Source organism: Balaenoptera acutorostrata, chromosome 10 (genome assembly GCF_949987535.1).
Source record: "Balaenoptera acutorostrata chromosome 10, mBalAcu1.1, whole genome shotgun sequence".
NCBI lineage: Eukaryota > Metazoa > Chordata > Mammalia > Artiodactyla > Balaenopteridae > Balaenoptera > Balaenoptera acutorostrata.
Window position 1 is genome coordinate 7,341,750 of NC_080073.1, and position 22,663 is coordinate 7,364,412.

General features: G+C 40.9%; 2 protein-coding genes across 11 annotated transcripts in view; one reads left to right on the plus strand and one right to left on the minus strand.

Moving 5' to 3' along the window:
* The window catches only part of FANCD2 (FA complementation group D2), a 56,076-nt gene extending 50,010 nt beyond the window's left edge, over window positions 1–6,066 (minus strand). For 7 of the 10 annotated variants that reach the window (XM_057555385.1, XM_057555388.1, XM_057555382.1 and 4 more), the window contains exons 1-6: window positions 5,935–6,066; window positions 4,196–4,288; window positions 2,492–2,632; window positions 1,825–1,892; window positions 1,553–1,656; window positions 1,080–1,140 (exon numbers count right to left, since the gene is read on the minus strand). In XM_057555385.1, coding sequence (XP_057411368.1) covers window positions 1,080–1,140; window positions 1,553–1,656; window positions 1,825–1,892; window positions 2,492–2,632; window positions 4,196–4,259 — 438 coding nt within the window. In that variant the 5' untranslated portion in view covers window positions 4,260–4,288; window positions 5,935–6,066. The other 3 variants (XM_057555380.1, XM_057555381.1, XM_057555387.1) reach the window with 3 other exon arrangements.
* A 154-nt stretch (window positions 6,067–6,220) lies between these two features.
* Window positions 6,221–22,277, plus strand: EMC3 (ER membrane protein complex subunit 3). The gene is made up of 8 exons (XM_007192558.3): window positions 6,221–6,375; window positions 11,701–11,758; window positions 12,092–12,185; window positions 13,973–14,077; window positions 14,797–14,878; window positions 17,046–17,125; window positions 17,903–17,985; window positions 21,640–22,277. The coding sequence occupies exons 1-8, from the start codon at window positions 6,221–6,223 to the stop codon at window positions 21,766–21,768; spliced, it is 786 nt and encodes a 261-aa protein (XP_007192620.1). The 3' UTR covers window positions 21,769–22,277.
* Window positions 22,278–22,663: the final 386 nt, after the last annotated feature.

Sequence of the window (22,663 nt, forward strand, 5' to 3'; positions counted from 1 at the left end):
ATTTTGAATATAACCTGTTGGAATACAAAGATTTATCAATAATCTGTCCTCTGAAAAATTACAAAATGGCTATCAAGGCAACATTAAAATAATCGGATAATCAAAAACATTATTAATTATGATGACAATTGTTAACCCATGATATGCAGGCTTTAACAGATTATCAAATAGTTTGCAAGAAAAGATTTCTCTTTGGAGGAACAAGAGAGCTCTTAGATTTAAGCTAACTAAATTATATTCAAGATTTCCAATGAAAAGGAAAAGAGAGTGGGAAGATTAACAGTGCAAGAGAAGAAAAGAGGAAAAATGAAGGACAGGGTGGGAGGGAGACTTTTCATTGTATATACATTTCTATAATTTGAGATGTTTAAAACATCTCACTGGGCTTCCCTGGTGGCGCAGTGGTTGAGAGTCTGCCTGCCAATGCAGGAGACGCGGGTTCGTGCCCTGGTCTGGGAAGATCCCACATGCCGCAGAGCAACTGGGCCCGTGAGCCACAACTACTGAGCCTGCGCGTCTGGAGCCTGTGCTCCGCAACAAGAGAGGCCGCGATAGTGAGAGGCCTACGCACCGCGATGAAGAGTGGCCCCCGCTTGCCACAACTGGGGAAAGCCCTCGCACAGAAACGAAGACCCAACACAGCCATAAATAAATAAAAATAAAAATTATTAAAAAACATCTCACTGATTGTCTAATCAATAAATTAAGAGAGAAAGGAGGAGGAAAAGGGAAAGATCTAGTTAATAAGCAAATACGAAGCTAAATGGGAGATGATGCAGATGTGAATATGGCAGAGATATACAAGGTACTCAGAGCACACAGGATGAAGCTTTACAAAACAGGAATCAGAGGCCACCAGGATAAATGAGGCTTCAAGATGTATTGGGTTACTCAGCTCAGTCCAAAGACAAAGATATTGCCCTACAAGATTCATGTCAGCAACAGGGCTGTAGTAAACTGTTGCAAACCCAAACTCTCCCATTAACCCTGCTCTGCCCTGTGCTCCAGCCACTTACACTTGGGCATACACCACAAATCACATCCATTAAATGTTCACAGAAAAAGTGGCACAGTCTCACCTGTAATAAGTCAATCCCCAGAAGCAATTTAATGAGGCTCTTACAGTAAGATGTGCCCATGCTGTAAAAAAAAAAAAAAAAAAGGGAGAGATTGGTTTTCTATTTTGTTTTTCTTGTTTTAATGTTTTTATTATCCTTTCTCCATAAAATTGGTTAACTATGTAATTTTTAAGGAGAAACTATCCTGTTAGATAAGAAATACAGAACATGAGAAGATAGCTTTTAAGTCACAGACAAGTAGAGTTGAAACTGTATCAACACAGGTGAGACACATTCTAGAAAACATTCTGGTTCTTAGTCTTGTTATCATAAACTTAATAATTTAAAGGTTAGGTTAAAACTTTGAGGAAAAGAGAGCTATTAAATCAAAAGTAAAATTCCAAAAAATCACATTCTGCCCCAACCCCACCTCCCAATCCAGTTAAGTGTAACAGACTAAATTTCAGCAACAGTCCAGTGCTTCGTCTCCACACCTGGCTTCCTCATCCTGCAGACGTTCACAAGACAAAAGGCAGTTCCTGAAACTGTCTTGGTCCTCAATGTAAGACTCCAGGCCACTAACGAATTCTTCTACTATCTTAGTGACATTAAAAAAAAAAAAAAAAAGAGTAAGATTTTTAGTTTAACATTTGCTGTCGATTAGTTAAAATCATTCAAGCCTATTCAACTTTATGCTAGTGTCTTTAAACTCCCAATTCCAGAGTACTGCTGGCAAAAACAAAAATACTAGGGAGAAAATACATACTTTGGGATAAGAAGGATGTTTCCTCAGAGTCTGAAAGAGCTTCTTTTGGAAAACGATTTGATCCACAGCTATGAGGAAAGAAGACTAGTTGGTCCCCAGTGTCTTTAACACTTCCTACCAGAGTTTTACTTTCCTAAGACCTAGGTTCATGTCTGATAAAACAATAAAGATATTTCCAACCTAATTTCAGAGCCAAATCTTATAAACCCACTGCAAAACAGAATTAGCTTTTACAAAGGATAGCTACTAAGTATTCTTAAAAAAAAAAAAAAAAAAAAAGCCAAAACCTTAGCTGGATGGAATAATCTATGCCCCCAAAGTAGGGCCTTACGTGGCTTTATAAATTTTCTTCTGAAATTATTCTGACACAGATCTAATTGCTCTCTAGGTATTAATTTATTTTTTCACAAGAAAACATAAAGTAATACTAGTACATAACATTCTTCCTTTAAAAAAAAAAAAAAGGATTAGACATACTTCACTTAACATGCATTAATCAGGACCAAAGAGAATAACAACATTCTCTAAAAATCAATTTCAGTTTCATCCTTATCTTAAGACAGATGGTGTCCCCATTTCTAATCTTCATTGCCTCTCTAGAAAATCCATGATTAAGTTCTGAGCCCTTTCACTATACCCAGACAAAAGATTTTGATTAAAATATTACCTAGTTGATTCTGACTCTCTCCTGTTTTAAGAGTAATTCCTGATGTCTTAAGAAGCTTTACAAAGACACTGTCATTTTCTTCAACTTCATTATGAACATGAGATTTCTTTGTCTTTTTGGAAAGTGGCTGTTTCCTGGCTTCTGAAAGTAGACAAAATTTTCAAGAATGTGACAAATAGTAAAGCAAAGGTTAAAATGTAAACCCTAGAACAATAACCCTAACAGGGAAGGTGATGGGTTCCTGAAGAACTATACTGGAACTGATGCTGCTGTGCAATTTTATCTCTAACAAGGGTCAGCAATAATGGCTTGCAAACAAACAAATAGAACAATCAACAAATCGAATTATTTTCACCTACTGAGTTTTCATTTGAAGAATTCAAAATGAGCCACCTCGAACAAGAATGACCAGAGGAGTGTTTTCCAGCCAAATTCTAAAGCAGTCAGGGTGTCTCATGTGGTCTACAAACCACTGTGTTGGAATCACTGGGAAGCTTACTAAAAGCATATTCTTAGGTCATGTCCCAGAGCTACAGAATCAAAATTTCAGGGGTGGAGCATGGGAATCTGAATTATTAATACGCTCTCCAGGTAACAATCCTGACGCACACCAAAGTTTGAGAACCAACGATCAGGATACAGAGGTAGAAAGAATGCAGCAGGTTCTCCTACATCATATCTTTGAGTACAAAGCCCAGACTGATTTCATCCCAAGGCTTTCAACCCATAAGAAATAATAAAAAATAAGCAAACAAAAACAAAAAGGTACCTGAAGTTAAGTATGATTATCTACTCTTCTCCCTTAATGAAGCAACGTTAGAATTGCCTTAATAGAGTGGATGAGTGTGATGAATGAAAGACTATCAACCCCATCTCATTGGAACACTTAGGGCTTCTGTCAACTGCATTCTCATATGGACAGATTCTGTACTCTTACTTTGCCTCTGGTGTGCTTGCTTTGATATGATGCTTTTCCTTTATACATCACCATCATAGCATTTATCTAGATCATCATTTTTAAGGCAGGAAAGGGGACATAAGATTTTTAAAGGGAAGGGACTTCCGTGGCGGTCCAGTGGTTAAGAATCTGCCTCCCCATGCAGGGGACAAGGGTTCGATCCCTGGTCAGAGAACTAAGATCCCACATACCAAAGGGCAACTAATCCCATGCACCGCAACTACTAAGCCCACATGCCACAACTAGAGAGAAGCCCTCACACAGCAGAGGAGGATCCCACATGCTGCAACAAAGAGCCCGCATACCAAAACTAAGACCCAATGCAGCCAAAAATAAAAAAATAATAATAAATATTTTTTAAAAAGTGGTGGGAAGTGGGGGAGCTTGTTTAAAATACAACCCAATCCAGAGATCCTTTAAAAACAATAAAAATAAAAAATAAAGGGTATAGACTATGTCGTATCTTTGTGCCCCAGCACCTAAAGGATGTACAATAGTTAAGCTCTTATGTATGTAAATTCCTCCTACGTATGTGGAGACTGAAACTCACTGACTATGGGCATGCCCAAAGTCAAACATGCAATTAGAGGCAGAAATTTCATTCCAAATCTCCTGATACTAGATTCTGTGTGCCCCATCCATTAAGCCTTGGTGACTCCAGCACTTGAAAGCAGGAACTTTATAACCCTTTTAGTGCCTCACACATTTGCTACAGGAAATAAAGCAACAAATGACTAGACACTTACTAGAGGCATCTTCTGTCAGGCTCCCTCTATCCTCAGATGTTGGGAGTCTTCTTTTGGAAACCATTTTGACCAAAGCCTTCTTCAGTTAAATTACTTTGCAGAGCAAATCAGAGAACAGAAATTACCTGTTAGAAGCTGAATTCTGAGAAGTTAAAGCTATTAGCTCAAAGAAAACTATCCAAAACCAAAGACTTTACAATAATGCTATCTAAATCCAGGTGCTGAGAAAATTTCAACTCCTCTATCTGGTCAAAACTCCCTTGTTTTCAAGACTTGTTTACCTAATTGCCTCTTTAGCCAGACCGTTTCCCTCTTGCTGAAACATAAAACCCACAGTTCTCTGACATTTAAGATCCTTCATCATCTAGCCCCAATCTACTGCTCCTTTAACTCATTAACCCAATACTACATGCTAGGGACTGTGCTAGGTGCTGGGGTTACAACAGTGAACCACATACAACCCCTGTCCTCAGGGAGTTTACTATATAGTACCAAGTAGTCCTGATGTAGTTATAAAAGAAAAGTGCAGGGTGCTATGAGGAAATCTAGTCTAGTTGGTGGTGATGAAGAAAAGCAGGGACAATTTCTCAGGGATAATCTCTTTGAGAAAGTGATTTTTAAGCAGAGACCTGAGGGTTGAAATAAGAGTTAGCCAGTAGAAGAGGTATGAGAAGAGTGGTCCAGGCAGGGAAAAACTCAACACTGAAACAGGGAGAATGTAGAGTGAGAAATGAGCCTGCAGAGGTAGGGGAGGGCCTGAACCACAGGGAGTTCAATTTTGTAAACTAGAACCTTCCTGGTTTCAGTGCTTTTGCATAAGGTGTTGTTTTCACCTGAAATGCTCTTATCCGCCTGGAAATTACTCCTCCTCCTTAAAGACTCAGTCAAATGTCATCGTCCTCCTATCCCCAAGGGAGATTACTACTCTACCTTCCCTGCTCCAGAGTATATGTAGGAGCCCTTACAATGCACTAGACTGTGGGGCTCTTTGAGAGCAGGAACCCAGTGTCCTTTATTTCAGGTATCCCTAGTGCCCAGCACGGTACCTGACATAAAAAAAATTTCCGAGAATATTCGCTAAATGAGAATGGCTGGCAGGCAGGTAAATACTAACAGCTAATAAAAACTATTTTAAGTGCTTTACATTTGATACTTCATTTATTCCTCACAAAACTTTTTGAGGTAGCTACCATTATTCTCACATTCAGTGGCAGAGCTGGGATTCCAATTTAGCAATCCGGCTCCAGGATCTGCCTCTTAACTACCACCTACACTTACTCTTGATTATAACAGTGCCTTCCAATAATATTTACCATTTACTATGTACCAAGCGTCATGCTAAGCGTTTCCTTTATCCGTTGCCTCGTTTACTACTTATAACCATTACCAGCCATTCTGTCGATGGAAAAACTAAGGCAAGTCACGGCCTCCTGACTTCAGGGCACACGCCCGTAACGTGCTAACCGGTCCCGCTTCCACAGAAGCCTGAAAGCCGGGGAGACCGGACGGGCTGCCCGGACCAGGTCCTCCGGGGAGGGAGCAGGGGTCAAGTCCCTCCTCACTTCGTCATTTTAACGACGCAAGGAGGTACCTGGGAGGATTATCCCATGACAAGACAGTTGAGGAAGCTGAGGTTCGGGGCGCGGAGCCCCAGATGAAAAGGCCGGGCTCTGCCGGGGCCTAGAGACCGGCCGCAGAGACGCGGAGCCTCTAGAGGAGACGACCGCTGCTCCACTCACCCGCCGAGAAGCCGTTGTTGCTCATCCTTTTCGACTTTCCCGCGCGGCGCAACGCCATACAACGCCGTCGAAGCGCGCCTCGCAGTGACGTCAAACTTCCCCGCCGGAAGCCGGCGGCCGCGCGGCCCGGCGGGGGATAGGGCGCAAGGGCAGAGGCTGAGGTGGGGTTCCGGGCTCGCCTGGCTGAGGGGCGTGAGAAGGCCCGGAGGCGAACTCGACGAGCAGACCTGCGCCCCGGTGAAGATCGACCCGGCTACAGCTAGCCGGGAGCCGGCTCTCTGTGAAGATGGCAGGGCCGGAGCTGCTGCTCGACTCCAACATCCGCCTCTGGGTGGTCCTGCCTATCGTTATCATCACCTTCTTCGTGGGCATGATTCGCCACTACGTGTCCATCCTGCTGCAGAGCGACAAGAAGCTCACCCAGGAACAAGTCTCCGACAGGTCAGCTCCCTCCCCTCTCCGGCGATCTCACTCTCTCGTGACCTTGGGCAAGAAAGTGCAGGGGTTTTGTCAGTTTGTCCGGGTTCACATCGCGCCCCCTCTAGCTGACTGTCCTTGGCTGAGTTACCCCTGTGTTTCACTTTCTTCATCTGCAAAAGGACGATGATACCAGGACATGCCTCATAGAGCAGGCGTGGGGATTAAATTTTAGATGATGTCTGTAAAACATTTCTCTAGATACAGTATAAGTTTCCATGAGCCTGAATGATCACAAAATGGGACATTTGGTTTCATAAATTAAGTTTTACTGCCTCAAAAGTTACTAAAATTTTTCTAAAATGTGTTAAACCAAAACTGAAAAATACACAAATAAAAAAATATTAGACCATATTTGGGAATAGAATGTATGTAAAAAGTGGTTCTCAAGATTGAAGAATACACTGACTCTTCGGAAAGGAAAAAAACCAAAAACTAGAATTTTATCTTAAGAAAATGTTTTTCAGTTGCAAGTTACCACTGCAAAACAGAAATTTACCTTTATAACCAGTACAAGGACTTATTTTTAGATATTAATGGAAATGAAAATGCAAAATTAAAAATTTCTTGTAGAATTTGCAGACCTTAGAGAAACTGAGTGTTTAGAACGTATAGGATAATTTAAGTTTGCCTTGCTTCAGGGTTTAAATGCCTCAAGGTCACAATTCTCAACCCCACTTCTGCAAAATTGCTCAGCAGTATAGAGACCTAGCCGAATTTCTGTTCAGCCTGTGGAAGTCCTGAATTATCTATAGTGAACAAGGTTTTCTTGATGACCACCCATGTGCCCTGCACTGTGCTGTATGCTCTGGGGTACAAAATATGACAAGGTCAAGATCCTACTCTCAGGGAGTTTCAGTCCAAGTGATAAAACATGCACAAGGAAAATAGGAGATACCATTAACTTCGTGCTTAGGATATGCCAGTACAGTGGTAATCACTTTAAATGACATAATATATGGGAAGAATTCAGCTTAAAGTCCTTCAGTATTTCCTTTTTGCTCTTTAAAAAAAAATGTGGTAAAACACACATAACATAAAATTTTCCATTTCGACTGTTTTTAAGTATACAATTCAATGACATTAAGTACATTCACATTGTTGTGCAACTGTCACCACCATCCACTTCCAGAATATTTTCCTCATCCCTAACAGAAACTCTGGGCCTATTAAATAATAACTCATTTCCTTCTCCCTCAGCCCCTGGGACCCACCATTCTACTTTCTATCTCTAGGTACTTCATATAAGTGGAATCATACAGTATTTGTCCTTTTGTGTCTGGCTCATTTCATTTAGTATAATGTGTTCATGGTTCATCCATGTTGTTGCAAATGAGGGGTTTCCTTCTTTTTCATGGCTGAATAATATTCCAGTGTGTGTGTGTCTACATATATATCATGTTGTCTTTATCCTTTCAAGGTTGTTTCTATATCTGGGCTATTGTGATTCATACTGCAATGAACATGGGGATGCAAATGTATATATATATTTTTTAATGTGATTCTATTCTATTTTTAATTTTTTGTGGAACCTCCATACTATTTTCCATAAAGGTTGTACCAATTTACATTCCCAGCAGCAGGGGTTTCCTTTCCTCCCCGTTTTGCTTTTAAGATAAAGACTAAAATACAGTAGAACCCTTAAAAAGAAAGGAATCATGTCACATGGTACAACATAGATAAACCTTAAGGATATTAAGCTAAGTAAAAGAAACCAGACCCAAAAAGACAGTATTTGTATGATTCCACTTATGTGAAGTATCTAAAGTAGTCAAATTCACAGAAAATATTGATAGAATGGTGGTTACCAGGAGCTGGGAGAGGGGGAATGGGGGAGTTACTGTGCAATGGGAAGAGTTTCAGGTTTGCAGGATGAAAAAGTTCTGGAGATCTATTTCACAACAATGTGAATATACTTAACACTACTGAACTGTGCGCTTAAATGTGGTTAAGATGGTAAATTTTGTTACATGTTTTTCACCACAATTTTTTAAAAAAGCGTTGGGATTCACATGGCCTTGCATAGTCTGGCTCTTGCCAACCTCTCAAGCCTTGTCTCACCACATTTCTGTAGTCCTCTTTCTTCCAGCCATATGGCCTTTTCTCAGGTCCTCAGAGACATAGTGCTTACTCCTCCCTCACAGCTTTTGCCCAAGCTGTTCCCTCCAGCACGTGGCCAAGGTAATCTCTACTCATCCTTAAGATTTCAACGTAATCATACCGCCTCAGCAAAGCTTTCTCCAAGACCTCGACTTACTAGACTCAGTCACATCCCCCATTCATCTCTCCTTCCTAGGACATAACAGATGAATTTCACATTTATTCCTGTGGTTATTTGATTAATGTTTTTCTCCCCCACTAAACTTTAATTTTCTTGAGATACTTGCTTTTTGATCACTGTTGTTCATGTCACCTAACATGGCACTCAGAAGCTCAAGAAGTATTTCTTCAATGAGAATAAATCTGTTATTATACACAATATGAATGGAGGCATAGGGAATTTAAATGACTCATCCAAGATCACATAATTAACAAGTGGCAAAGCAAAGACTTCAACGCATCTGTCCAACACCAGAGCTTAAATTCTTACCCATTATTGGAGACCCAGTGCTGCTTAAACTGTCAGTGGTAAAGGACCAATTTTTTTGGTTTTTCAATTTCCAATTTATCTCAGACTGGTGCTTTTGTAAAATTTTTTGATCACATATTTGGATGTTGTGACAATGTCAATTTACTATAAAGGTTTCTAAACCCTCACTCTCAGTGACTATTCTTACCTCGTCACAGACCAGTGTTGGTACATAGGCCACATTGTGAAGAGCTTTATTTATTTATTTTTTAAAAAGATGTCTTTATTTTTTTTTAATTTATTTTTGGCTGCATTCGGTCTTTGTTGCTGCGCGTGGACTTTCTCTAGTTGTGGCAAGTGGGGGCTACTCTTCGTTGCAGTGTGTGGGCTTCTCATTGCGATGGCTTCTCTTCTTGCGAAGCATGGACTCTAGGTGCATGGGCTTCAGTAGTTGTGACGCGTGGGCTCAGTAGTTGTGGCTCATGACCTCTAGAGCGCAGGCTCAGTAGTTGTGGCTCACGGGCTTAGTTGCTCCACGGCATGTGGGATCTTCCCGGACCAGGGCTTGAACCCGTGTCCCCTTCATTGGCAGGCGGATTCTTAACCACTGCACCACCAGGGAAGTCCGTGAATAGCTTTAGACTAGCTCCCAGGGAACGAAACATATCACCTGTCACCTCTGTAGGCTTGTGTATAGAGCAGTCAGCTGTACAGTATAATGAGGTCAAGAGGAGGAGGACCAGAGAGAATTCCATGAGGCCACTGGGCATCAAAAAGAGTTCCATGGAATATTACTCAGCCATAAAAAGGAATGAAATGTTGCCATTTGCAGCAACATGGATGGACCTAGAGAATATTATGCTTAGTGAAATAAGCCAGACGAAGAGAAACACTATATCACTTACATGTGGAATCTAAAATATAATACAAATGAATCTATATAGAAAACAGAAACAGACTCACAGACATAGAAAACAAACTTACAGTTACCGAAGGGCACCAGGAGGCGGGGAGGAACAAATTACAAGTATGGGATTAACAGATACAACTTACTGTACCTAAAATAGATAAGCAACAAGGATTTACTGTATAACACAGGGAATTATATCTAATATCTTGTAATAACCTATAATGGAAAATAATATGCAAAAAAAAAACTGAATCACTATGTTGTATACCTGAAACTAATGCAATATTGTAAATCAACTATACTTCAATTAAAAAAAGAGTTCTGGGACTTCCCTGGTGGTGCGGTGGTTGGGAATTCGCCTGCCAATGCGGGGAGCGCGGGTTCGGGCCCTGGTCCGGGAGGATCCCACATTCCGTGGAGCAGCTGAGCCCGGGTGCCACAGCTACCGAGCCTGTGCCGCAACTAGAGAAACCCCGCGCAGCAACAAAGACCCAACTCAGCCAAAAATAAATAAATTAATTAAAAAAAAAAAAAAGAGTTCTATGGAGAAGGTGGGATTTGAAAAGGGTGTTGGAGCATGATGAGGTAGAATTGGTGAGGGAGGGGGCACTAGAGCAATCCCAGCACATGGAGAAGCTAGAATATGCATAAGGTGACAGCGGGACCCTAAGCGTACCGGCTGACTGCTTAGAGCAGGTGGTCTACATTGAGGAGTAGACAGAAAACCAAGCACAGTTTTCTTGTGTTCATTTCTGTATACAGTTTTTTTCACTTTTCAAGAAGGATTTCCATGGGCTTCCCTGGTGGCTCAGTGGTTGAGAATCTGCCTGCCAATGCAGGAGACACGGGTTCGCGCCCTGGTCTGGGAAGATCCCACATGCCGCAGAGCAACTAGGCCCGTGCACCACAACTACTGAGCCTGCGCGTCTGGAGCCTGTGCTCCGCAACAAGAGAGGCCGCGACAGTGAGAGGCCCGCGCACCGCGATGAAGAGTGGCCCCCACTCGCCACAACTAGAGAAAGCCCTCGCACAGAAACGAAGACCCAACACAGCCAAAAATAAATAAATAAATATAAAGTAAATAAATAAATTTATAAAAAAAAAAAAAAAAGAAGGATTTCCATTAACTTAAGGAGGTTTTTTATTCCGCTCATTAAAACAACCTTTGAAAATCTAGAAAAAATTAGCATTTTTATCTCTTCTGTTTGATGTTTGTATCTTAGCACTGCCTACTTGTGGTATTACACTTTGTTATCTGTAATGATCAATTATGTTCAAGTATCAGATAATTTCATTTATTAATTCAATAAGTATTTATTGAAAGCTTACTAACATCCTGAGTCCTGAGTACAATTTCTATTTGTTGTCTGTCAGGTAACAACCCTGTCAAGTCTTGTACTCACTTCTCTATCGGGTTTAAAAACTTCCTTCATTTATCCTCACCCTTCCTTCCTCCTCCTGGCCCCAGGTCTTCTGAGTAGCATCCAACTGCTACTCTTTTCACTCAGAGAAAGTTCCTTCTTAGCTCACTATAAAGTAAGAAAAAGCTGAGCGTAATGTCCCAAATGTGCCTTCCTCAGAAATCTTTGTTCAGGAACAGTCACGTCTGAAAAATGCTCTTTTGGAAAGCTCATTGTTGGGTTAAATATGTTCTACTGGTTTTAAGGACACTGTATTTTGAAAAGTTTCCGCACAGAGCTATTGCCAAATAGGCCCTGTCTTGTGTTTAAATAGGTGTTCTACTTTATTCTCTCATTTTCTTCTAGTGTTTCGCTTTTAAAAATCTCATTGTCTTGGTTGTATTTTTCAGTCAAGTCCTAATTCGAAGCAGAGTCCTCAGGGAAAATGGAAAATACATTCCCAAACAGGTACTCATAAATGAGTAAAAGCTCCGCGATTCACTGTTGAGGGCAGTAGATATCTGAATGTTTTATAAGGGGATTCTTCGGGGAAAGCTGAAGGCGGGCAAGTCGGTAATTAAGCTGTGTCCTGGTGGTGTTTGCTGTCATTGTGACCTTGCCCTTCTTGGGAAATTGTTTTTAAATGTGACTCAGCTAAAGTGTCAGGTCAGCTGCCAAGTAGGCTGCCAGCTCTGAGTGTAACAGCATATTCCAAGGGCCTTCTGACTAAACCTTGGGGGAATAATTTGACAATGTGCTATGTCACAGTTTTAAGACTTAAAAAGTTCTTTTTTCTACTAGTCTTTCCTGACACGAAAATATTACTTCAACAACCCAGAGGATGGATTTTTCAAAAAAACTAAAAGGAAGGTTGTTCCTCCTTCTCCTATGACTGGTATGTTTATTCCCTTCTCTCATCTTTAAGGAAGACTTTTATCATTATTGGGGGGATGGGCAGGGAGGATGTCATTTTATTTGAAATTTAAATTTTACAAGACAGTAATCTAACGGACCTTAGGGATCATCGGATACAGGGATCTACAGAAGTGGGGTTCTCTTTTTCAAATAAATCTTCAGGGAACCCCAGTGTATAAAATGGATTAAAAAAAGAGCTCTCAGCTGAGGGGGTGGGGACTAGAGCCATTGTCCCTGGGTCTCTCCCCTTTGCTGTTCCTCAGGAACCGGGGCTCTGAGGAGCACAGCTGGAGAGCATTCCAGTCCCAGGTTCCATCCAGTGCCTGGATCCTACTGCTGACAGATGATCTCCAGATTCTGCCTGACTGCTTCCCTAGACCATCTATTTCTTTGTCAGACATGATTGCTTGGCCCATCCTACAGTTTTTCCTCTAACAGATTTCTTACTTTCTCTGATCCCAGTCATGTGAAAAATACAGCATCTTTAAAGTAAAACAAAATAACTTATTATTCAGTGTTGCCTATCCACTCATTTCAGTACCTATTTCTTTAGGTGAGATAACCAGTTATTTTAAACCTAGACAGAAGATACTGGAATTGATTTTAATAAGTCTTTTAGAAAACCTACAAGAAAAAAAGACCAATAAGTATATGAAAAGATACTTGACATCACTAAAATCAGTGGAATGCAAATTAAAACAAGATGTCGTTTATAGCCCATTAAACTGGCAAAGATTGAAAAGCTTGACCAAAACTGCTACTGTCAAGGTCATGGGAAGTTAGGCCCTCTCACTGTTGTTGAAAGTCAGTTTTAAATGGTAAATCCCTCGGCCCAGAAATTCTTCTAAGAGTTTCTCTTACAGAAACACTTACATAAACATGCAGATTTATGTACAAGGAAGTTGTTGGTAACACTGTTTATTGGCCAAAAAACCAAACAAACAAACAAAAAAACAATCTATAGGCCTACCCAGAAGTGATGAGTGACCACACAGTGGACTCCCATGCAGACATTAAAAATAATGAGAGATATTATACCAATGTGGAAACACCATTCCCAATATGTTAACTTTTTAAAATTAAAGAGCAGAATAGGGACTTCCTTGGTGGCACAGTGGTTAAGAATCCACCTGCCAATGCAGGGGACACGGGTTCGAGCCCTGGTCCAGGAAGATCCCACATGCCATGGAGCAACTAAGCCCATGCGCCACAACTACTGAGCCTGCACTCTAGAGCCTGTGAGCCACAACTACTGAGCCCATGTGCCACAACTACTGAAGCCCACGCACCTAGAGCCCATGCTCCGCAACTAGAGAAGCCACCGCAACGAGAAGGCCATGCACCACAACAAAGAGTAGCCCCCGCTTACCGCAACTAGAGAAAGCCCACACGTAGCAACGAAGACCCAACACAGTCAAAAAACAAAACAAACAAACAAAAAAAGTAGCAGAATAGTAAGCATAGTATCCCTTTATATGTATATATATATAGAGAGAGAGAGAAACTATTGTGTGTATATTCATGTATAAGTACATATGTATGTTTTCATAGATATATAAAGATGGAAGGAGATAAAACAAACAGTTAAAAATGTTCAGAGAGTAGGCTCAGAGGAACTGTCTGCATCCTGTGTTTCTATGTCGTTTGAATTTTTTACAATGAGCTTGTATTACTTTAATTATCAAATAAATTAAAAACTTACAGAAAACAGGAGTAAGTCCCTGCCAACAGTGGTAACAGGTATTGGTTTCTTGTGTTTTGTCTTAGATCCCACTATGCTCACAGACATGATGAAAGGCAATGTCACAAATGTTCTCCCTATGATTCTTATTGGTGGATGGATCAACATGACGTTTTCAGGCTTTGTCACAAGTAAGTTATAGACCCAGAAGACTTCAGGTTACTTCATCTGTGATCCTTTCCCATGACCCTGTTCAGAAATCCAAGGGCTGCTGAGACACTACTATCACGGGTCCTATGTTCTCTAGTGGAAACTGATAAGTCTTTGAACAAAACAATTTAATATGCTCTGATTTTATGGCTCTTATCCCAAAATGATCATAAATTCATGATGTGGTTGCTTTTTTACTAATAGGGACTCAAACAAGTGGATTGCTAGTTTATATCCGAAACTAGTTTGGTATTCTAGTGAGTAGGAGAAAGGGAAGCCTGTTTCAGTCTTGACTTCATTTTCTAGGTGTTGGGGTGAGTTGTTGGTCAATTTGTTTGTAAGCTGCTTTGATTTAAATGAACTAGGTTTCTCAGTAATGTAGTTCGTTGTGTGTATGTATTCCACTTTGGGCTTAACAGATCAGTGCAAGTTTCTTTTCCAGATTTTGGGACACAGCTCAGTTTGAGCCCCTGCTTCTTAAGCACTTGAGAAGCTGGTGTTATTCAAGGAACTAGAGCAGAGTGACATTTGACTGTTAATTCTTCAGAAGATGACACACATCTCCTTGTAGAAATCATTTTCTAAACACTGTATGGTACAGATTTCCCACCTCCTCAAGGAAATAATATGTGCATCACACTTAAACTGTTCTACAAAGGAAGCTGGGAGTGATTCTGAATTATTTCTTTCTTCTCTGCAGCCAAGGTCCCGTTTCCACTGACCCTCCGTTTTAAGCCTATGCTACAGCAAGGAATTGAACTACTCACATTAGATGCCTCCTGGTAAGGACTTTCTTCTATTTAATAAAAACACCAACCAAAATCTAAAACAGGGATCTCTTAAAGAACAGGATTTCCAGTTTGCCTGCTTCACTGGAATAGGTTTTTGGAGTTTTTCTCATTGAAACTCCACTCAGAATGCCACAGGTGGATTATGGCAACTTTTACATGAGTCTTGCAAAAGGAGAGAATGTATCAGCCTCTTTAATTACTTACTTAATTAATTTTATTTTTGGCTGTGTTGAGTCTTCGTTGCTGCACGCAGGCTTTCTCTAGTTGTGGCGAGTGGGGGCTACTCTTCGTTGCAGTGCGAGGCCTTCTCATTGTGATGGCTTCTCTTGTTGCGGAGCATGGGCTCTAGGTGCACGGGCTTCCGTAGTTGTGGCACACGGGCTCAGTAGCTGTGGCTCGCGGGCTCTAGAGCGCAGGCTCAGTAGTTGTGGCGCATGGGCTCAGTTGCTCCATGGCATATGGGATCTTCCTGGACCAGGGCTCAAACCTGTGTCCCCTGCATTGGCAGGCGGATTCTTAACCACTGCGCCACCAGGGAAGCCCTGTATCAGCCTCTTTTTCCCTAGCATCTTGGGGCTGAGGAGTCCAAGAGCAGATGTGTCCACTCCAAGAAATTTAAAAGATAAAGCCAGGAACTCTGGCCAAGGCAGACTTTTTAGCAATACATACCCTGGAGCTTATGGAAGTGGATGTTGGTATTCTTTTTTCCAAAATACATTACTGCTAGTAACAACATTAATCCTTTTCATTGGTACCAGTCACCATTCTAAGGATTTTCCATATATTATTTTATAATATATGGAAACCCTATGAAGTAATTGGAGACATTGAGATTTGACCACAAACCTGTCCAAATCCAACACTCGTGTCTTACCATTCTGTTTTTTATAGCAGAGTAATAAAACCCAAAATCTGAAGAACTCTTAGAACACTGCTACAGCCTCTGGAATGCAGTAGTGCTTCTTCATGTGGTCTCTCCAGATTATTTTGTCTATGGCTTCCCAAAGACTAGCATCTAAAGGAAGCCAAACAGTAGGAGAAGGAGGAGAATGGGCAACGGGGGGTAACCAGTGCTGATCTTGATTCACTCCCCAGTTGGAGCAGAGCAGTCTCTGGTTGTTTGGGAGGGACAGGATAGACCCAGTGCTGGGAGAGTCTTGGCTATGTGCCCTTCCCCCAGAGGAGAAAAGCTATACTTAATATGAGTAGCATGACTCTATTAAACCTTGACCTTCCAGTCTCATGTGGGCTAAACAGAAACTTCATGGGCTGGAGAAAAGCTTTTTTATCTTTTCTCAGCATCTGACATACTCGCGTGGACAAAGGAGCCTAGAACCGGCTATAAACTAGCTTACCAACCTGCAACATTATGTACAGATAGGTGTGACCCAAGTATTGGAATGAAGTGTGGGTTCTTTCCATCTCTGTATCATTTCTTATCCTCTTTAGTTTTTATTATATGCGAGCATATTAACTTTATTGGGGTAAGGTGGGAAACCTAAGCTAAGGAGGGCTTTGATGATAATAGTTCAAAACTTGGAATGGCTTTCCCAGTTGCCACAGTCTTCAGTATGAAGCCCACCAACACTTGTGATTCCTTCTAGAGAATGGAATTCAGGACAGGAGGCCTCTTTCTATTTATATTTTATGTACTTTAGTATCGTTGGCATTTATTATATATAACAAGTGTGTGTTGTTTTTATGATTACAAATAATAAATGGTTTGAAAACCCATTATGTATGAAGGAAAAATTAAACAAAGCTTGCATTCCCTGATAAAATGAAGCACACCAGTTGTGGGTTCAGTTCCTGCTACTGAATGCCAAAGAATTTATCACATAGCCGGAAGGAGCAGTTTGCCTCCGTATATTACCTTATTTTATCCTCATGGCAACTCTGGGAAGTGAGTGGAGGAATTGAGATTTGACCCCCAAGTCTGTCCAAATCCAGTGCTCAGCTGTTCGCCTGCAGAGAGCTATAACTATTTGCAACATGGCCTTCACAACTTGTGTTTCTTCTTTGGTTGTGCTTTGGATGACTACAGCCTGCCCCAGGTGATTCCTTTACATACTCTGAACAACGTTGGATGGTAGAAAAGTGTGTGAACTAGGTTAATTCTGAAATAACTTACCTACATTGTTTCACTTTTGCTTCCTAGGGTGAGTTCTGCATCCTGGTATTTCCTCAATGTCTTTGGGCTTCGGAGCATTTACTCTCTGATTTTGGGCCAAGATAATGGTAAGAAGCAAATACTTCAATAGATGAGTCATTCACGCCAGGGCCAAAATGATCATGTAGTCTATGCTGTTTGTGAACACAGTCAAATACAGTGCTTCATTCCTTAAACATATTCATAAGTTTCTGAGGTATTCTGAGTCTTAAAAACCCCAGGGTGAGACTGAAGATCTGAATTCTCCTTGGTAATCATGGGGACAGTATTTAGTTGCCCAGAGTCTGATGCCCTCCTGTGAGGGATCTAGCTCCAGCAATACAAGCCTGTAAACCTGAAGCTGAAAGAAGGCTGGGTTTGATCAGTTTACTCATTGACTAGAGTTCCTGCTGGTATCAATCCTGGCTCTCTCTGCCAAGCTGGGACCTTGGGCAAGTTACTTAAGCACTCTAGTCCTCTGTTTGCCTATCTGTAAAATAGGGACCTTAATGATTGACTTCTGGGTTTGTTGTTAGGAGTAGATGAGGTAGACACATAAAGTACTTAGTGAAGTACCTGGCATGTAGGAGTTGCTCAGTAACTGATGGCTGTTGTTAGTGTTATTTAAATTTGAAATAAAGTTTAGCACTTCCTTTAGTTATCTTCCTTCTCCTGCTATTATCATGTCCATTTTTCAGAAGAGGTAAAGTGCTTTCACATAGTGCGTGACAGGGCCAGTGAACTGTCATATGGTTCCCTAACCCACTACCAAGCATCTGTAAGTGCTGTGTAAGGACCGTCCTTCTCCGAGGGTCCTGGGTGCTCTCTGCGCCCTGGCACTCACGCGGATGTGTCTTACGCTGCAGCTGCTGACCAATCACGGATGATGCAGGAACAGATGACTGGAGCAGCCATGGCCATGCCTGCCGACACCAACAAAGCTTTTAAGGTACACTCACTTCTCCTCCGAGCTTCACTGAAGCTCGGAAAGGTGTTACCAGAGTTACTTTTAAAGATGAATTTCCTGAAGTGAGTGTAGTATGTGTGGTTCCATCCTTTAAATTTAGCAAAAATGTATTTCCGTTTACATGTCTCTTATTCCAGAGCCAGAATCATCTGTTAAGTAAATTGGAGATTCTTGGTACTTTTACTGGTTTTTAAATGCTCACCCAGTTTAATCCACACTGTAAATGAAGTTATAAAAACAGCCCAGGACTTCCCTGGTGGCACAGTGGTTAAGAATCCGCCTGCCAATGCAGGGGACGTGGGTTTGAGCCCTGGTCCGGGAAGATCCCACATGCCGTGGAGCAGCTAAGCCTGTGGGCCACAATTACTGAGCCTGTGCTCTAGAGCCCATGCTCTGCAACAAGAGAAGCCACCGCAATGAGAAGCCCGCGCACTGCAACGAAGAGTAGCCCCCGCTCGCCGCAACTAGAGAAAGCCCGTGCGCATCAACGAAGACCCAACACAGCCAAAAATAAATAAATAAATAAATAAATAAATTTTAAAGAAAACAAAACAGCCCAATCAGAGGTACCAAGTAAACATTTGGAATATTTTGAACTTTTTTGGACCGTGATATAAATTTCATTCAATAAAATCTAAATTGGGAATTCCCTGGCGGTCCAGTGATTAGGTCTCCATGCTCTGACTGCTGAGGGCCTGGGCTCAATCCCTGGCCAAGGAACTAACGTCCCACAGGCCACGCAGCACAGCCAAAAAAAAAAAAAAAATCTAAATTACTTACAGCCTTTCATGAAATGATTCTGGAATGTGTAAAATCCAATATAATTTTTGTACAGCAAACTCTCACTAATTTTTCATGATAAAAACTAGAAATAGAGGGGAATTTGCTCATCTTGATGCAAGATATCTATGAAAGACCCACAACTAACATCCATACTCATACTGAAAGCTTTTCCCCTAGGGTTAGGAACAAGACAAGGATGTCCACTCTCACCACTTCTACTCAACATTGTACTAGATGTTCTAGCCTGGACAGTTAGGCAAGAAAAAGAAATAAAAGGCATCTAGATTAGAAAGGAAGAAGTAAAACTATCTTTGTTTGCAAATAACATGGTCTCGTATATAGAATATCGTAAGGAATCCACAAAAAAACTATTACACGTAATAAGTTCAGCAAGGTTTTAGGATACAAGATCAATATTCAGAAAGCAGTCGTTGTTCTACACACTGGTAATAAAGAATCTGAAAAATTGAAATTAAGAAAACAATTCCAAACCATAATGGAAAAGAATGTAAAAAAATAATGTCTATATGCGTATAACTGATTCACTTTTCTGTATAGCAGAGATTGGTACAACATTGTAAATCAACTATACTTCAATTAAAAAAAAAATTTAAAAACCCAATTCCACTTACAATAGTATCAAAAAGAATAAAATAAGAAGAAATTTAAAACACGCAAGACTTGTACACTGATAATTGTAAAATACTGCTGAAAGAAACTAAAGAAGACCTAAATAAAAGGAAATATATCCATGTACATATTATCTTGACTTAATATTATCAAGATGGCAATAGCCCTAGATCTGTTGATATACAGATTCAACATAATCCCTATCAAAATTCCACCAACCTTTCTTGCAGAAATTGGCAGGCTAATCCAGAAGTTCATATGGAGATGAAAGGGCCCCAGAACAGGCAAAACAATGTTGAATAATAACAAAGTTGGAAGACTCACACTTCCTGATCTGAAAACCTACTTCTGAGCTACAGTAATGAAGACTGTGTGGGATTGGCATATGGACAGACATCCAGATCAACAGAATAGAATTGAGAGTTCAGAAATAAATCCATACATTTAGATCAAATGATTTTTGACAAAGGTGCCAAGACAATTCAGTAGGGGAGAAAAGATTCTTATTGCTTACTGGGTACAGAGTTTCGGTTTCAGGGGATGAAAAATTTGGAAATAGATAGTGGTGATGGTTGCACAGCATTGTGGACCTAATAAATGCCACTAAATTGTATACTTAACAGTGGCTAAAAGTGGCAAATTTTGTATTGTATATATATTTTACCACAATAAAAAAATTTTTTTTGAATAGAAGTTTTTAAATGGGTCAAAGACTTAAATATAAGAGCTAAAATTATAAAGCTCTTAAAAGAAAACATAGGTGTAAATGTTTGTGACCTTGGATTAGGCAATGATTTCTTAGATATGACATCAAAAGTATTAGCAGCAAAAGGAAAAATAGATAAGTGGAACTTTGTCAAAATGAAGACTGTGCTTCTAAAGACACTATTAAGAAAGTGAAAAGACAACCCAGAGAATCAGAGAAAATGTCTGCAAATCATATATCTGATAAGGGTCCAGTATTCAGAATAAAGAACTCTTAGAACTCAACAATAAAAAGATGATCCAGTAAAAATGGGCAAAAGACATGAATAAACATTTCTCCAGAGAAGATACACAAATACCCAATAAGCTAAGCTCATGAAAAGATGCCCAACATCATTAGTCATCGGGGAAATGCAAATCAAAACCACAATGAGATACAAAGATGGATAATGAGTGTTGACAAAGATACAAAGAAATTGGAACCCTCATACCTGCTGGTGATTGTGCAGCCACTTCGGAACACAGTTTTTAGCCTTTCCTCAAAGAGTTAAACACAGTTACCATATATGACCCAGCAGTTCTACTCTTAGCTAAGTACCCAAGAGAATTGAAAACACATGTTCACACAAAAACTTAGTACAAGAATGTTCAGGGACTTCCCGGGTGGTGCAGTGGTTAAGAATCCGCCTGCCAATGCAGGGGACAAGGGTTTGATCCCTGGTCCGGGAAGATCCCACATGCTGCGGAGCAACTAAGCCCATGAGCCACAACTACTGAGCCTGTGCTCTAGAGCCCTCAAGCCACAACTACTGAAGCCCGCGTGCCTAGAGCCCGTGCTCCACAGCAAGAGAAGCCACCGCAATGAGAAGCCCGCGCACCACAAGGAAGAGTAGCCCCCGCTCGCTGCAACTACAGAAAGCCCGCGCAGCAACGAAGCCCCAACAAAGCGGGGGGAAAAAAAAAAAAAAGACACAGAAAGTAAAGCAGTAGTTGCCAGTGGTTGGGGGAGGGGATAGTGGGGAGTGTTTGCTGTTTGACATGGAGTTGTTTTTGCAGTGACGAAAGTGTTCTGGAATTAGGTAGTGGTGATGGTTGCACATCTTTGTGAATATACTAAAAACCACTAAATTGCACATATTAAAGGGGTGAATTTTACGGCCTAAATTATATATTTAAAAACCCACACCCATGAGCTAACATTTGTATTGCACATTAAGTTTCATACAACATTTTTTAAAAACCTACTAAAGGCGAAAGTAGTCAGCATTAATAGAATACTTGAGAAATGTAATTAGTTGCCAGCTCCAATGACTTTGAACAAATTCTTTCTTTCTTAGCCTAGTCTCCTAGTCTGTAACTTGGGGGCAGGGGGGTGGGTAAGGGGAGAGCAGCACCTACCTCATAGGATTGAGTGAGCTTCACATGTACATAGCTGAACCCAGCTCCTGGCCCAAGCAAGTCAGCGCTGCTCTTATAACAGCCCTTCTCTCCCTGCCCCCACATTCTCTTCCTCTGCAGACAGAGTGGGAAGCTTTGGAGCTGACGGATCACCAGTGGGCACTAGATGATGTCGAAGAGGAGCTCATGGCCAAAGACCTCCACTTCGAAGGCATGTTCAAAAAGGAATTACAGACCTCTATTTTTTGAAGACCAAGCAGGGGTCAGCTGTGTCAGGAACTCGGAGTAGCGCTTAACCTTGTAACTTTTGTTTGAGCTGGAGCCTCTCGGAATAAAAAGGGGGATGCGTGAGCTGGCGGGTGTGCAGCAAGGATTGTTCTTGTCTGAGCCGGGTTCCCCTTTATGTTTGAAACCAGAAGAAACATGAGGAGTGTGTGCTGGGTGACTTGCCCAGAAACAACAAGTTTTGAAATGTTTAAAGTTTTCCTTCTGGTGACTCTAGTAATAAAAGTAAGAGAGGGGGAGAAACTCAAGCTAGTGATAATATATAAAACTTAGCAAAAATTCAGGAATTTCAGAAAAAGTGTTGTCAATTAAACCTAATGATTATGTACAGTCACTCTGACTTCTAAACCATAGTAAACTCCTGTTTTCTTGGGATCCAAACACCCCGCGTTTTACCTTTAATTTTTTGTTAGTATTTTTATAACTTTCCTTATGCAAATAATACATTTTCATTACCGAAAATTTAGGACCAATGGATTAAACTCTGTGTTGTTCATTTTGTGCCTGCAGAATGACATGAAGAGCCAATATGTTAAACCTTATTCAAACAAACTCTTTTCAGAGTGAATACCCAGGGCCAGGACAGACTTAGCAAACCTTCTCTCTGTCTTAATACTGTCCAGTGAAAATTGGTGACCCTGAGACACTGCCAGATTCTCAAGTGCCTTTGGGATCCTCAAAGACTTCAACAGTTAAGTAATGCAAGGTCTTGATCTGGAGTTCAGAATATATCAAATCCGTTGACAAATCAGTGGTGCTGTACTGTATATGGCTACTCTGTTGAACGACAGACCCCGTGTCCAAGTTATTCTGGATGAGAGAGAGCTTACATATGGTTGTAAGAAGGGAGAGAGGAAGA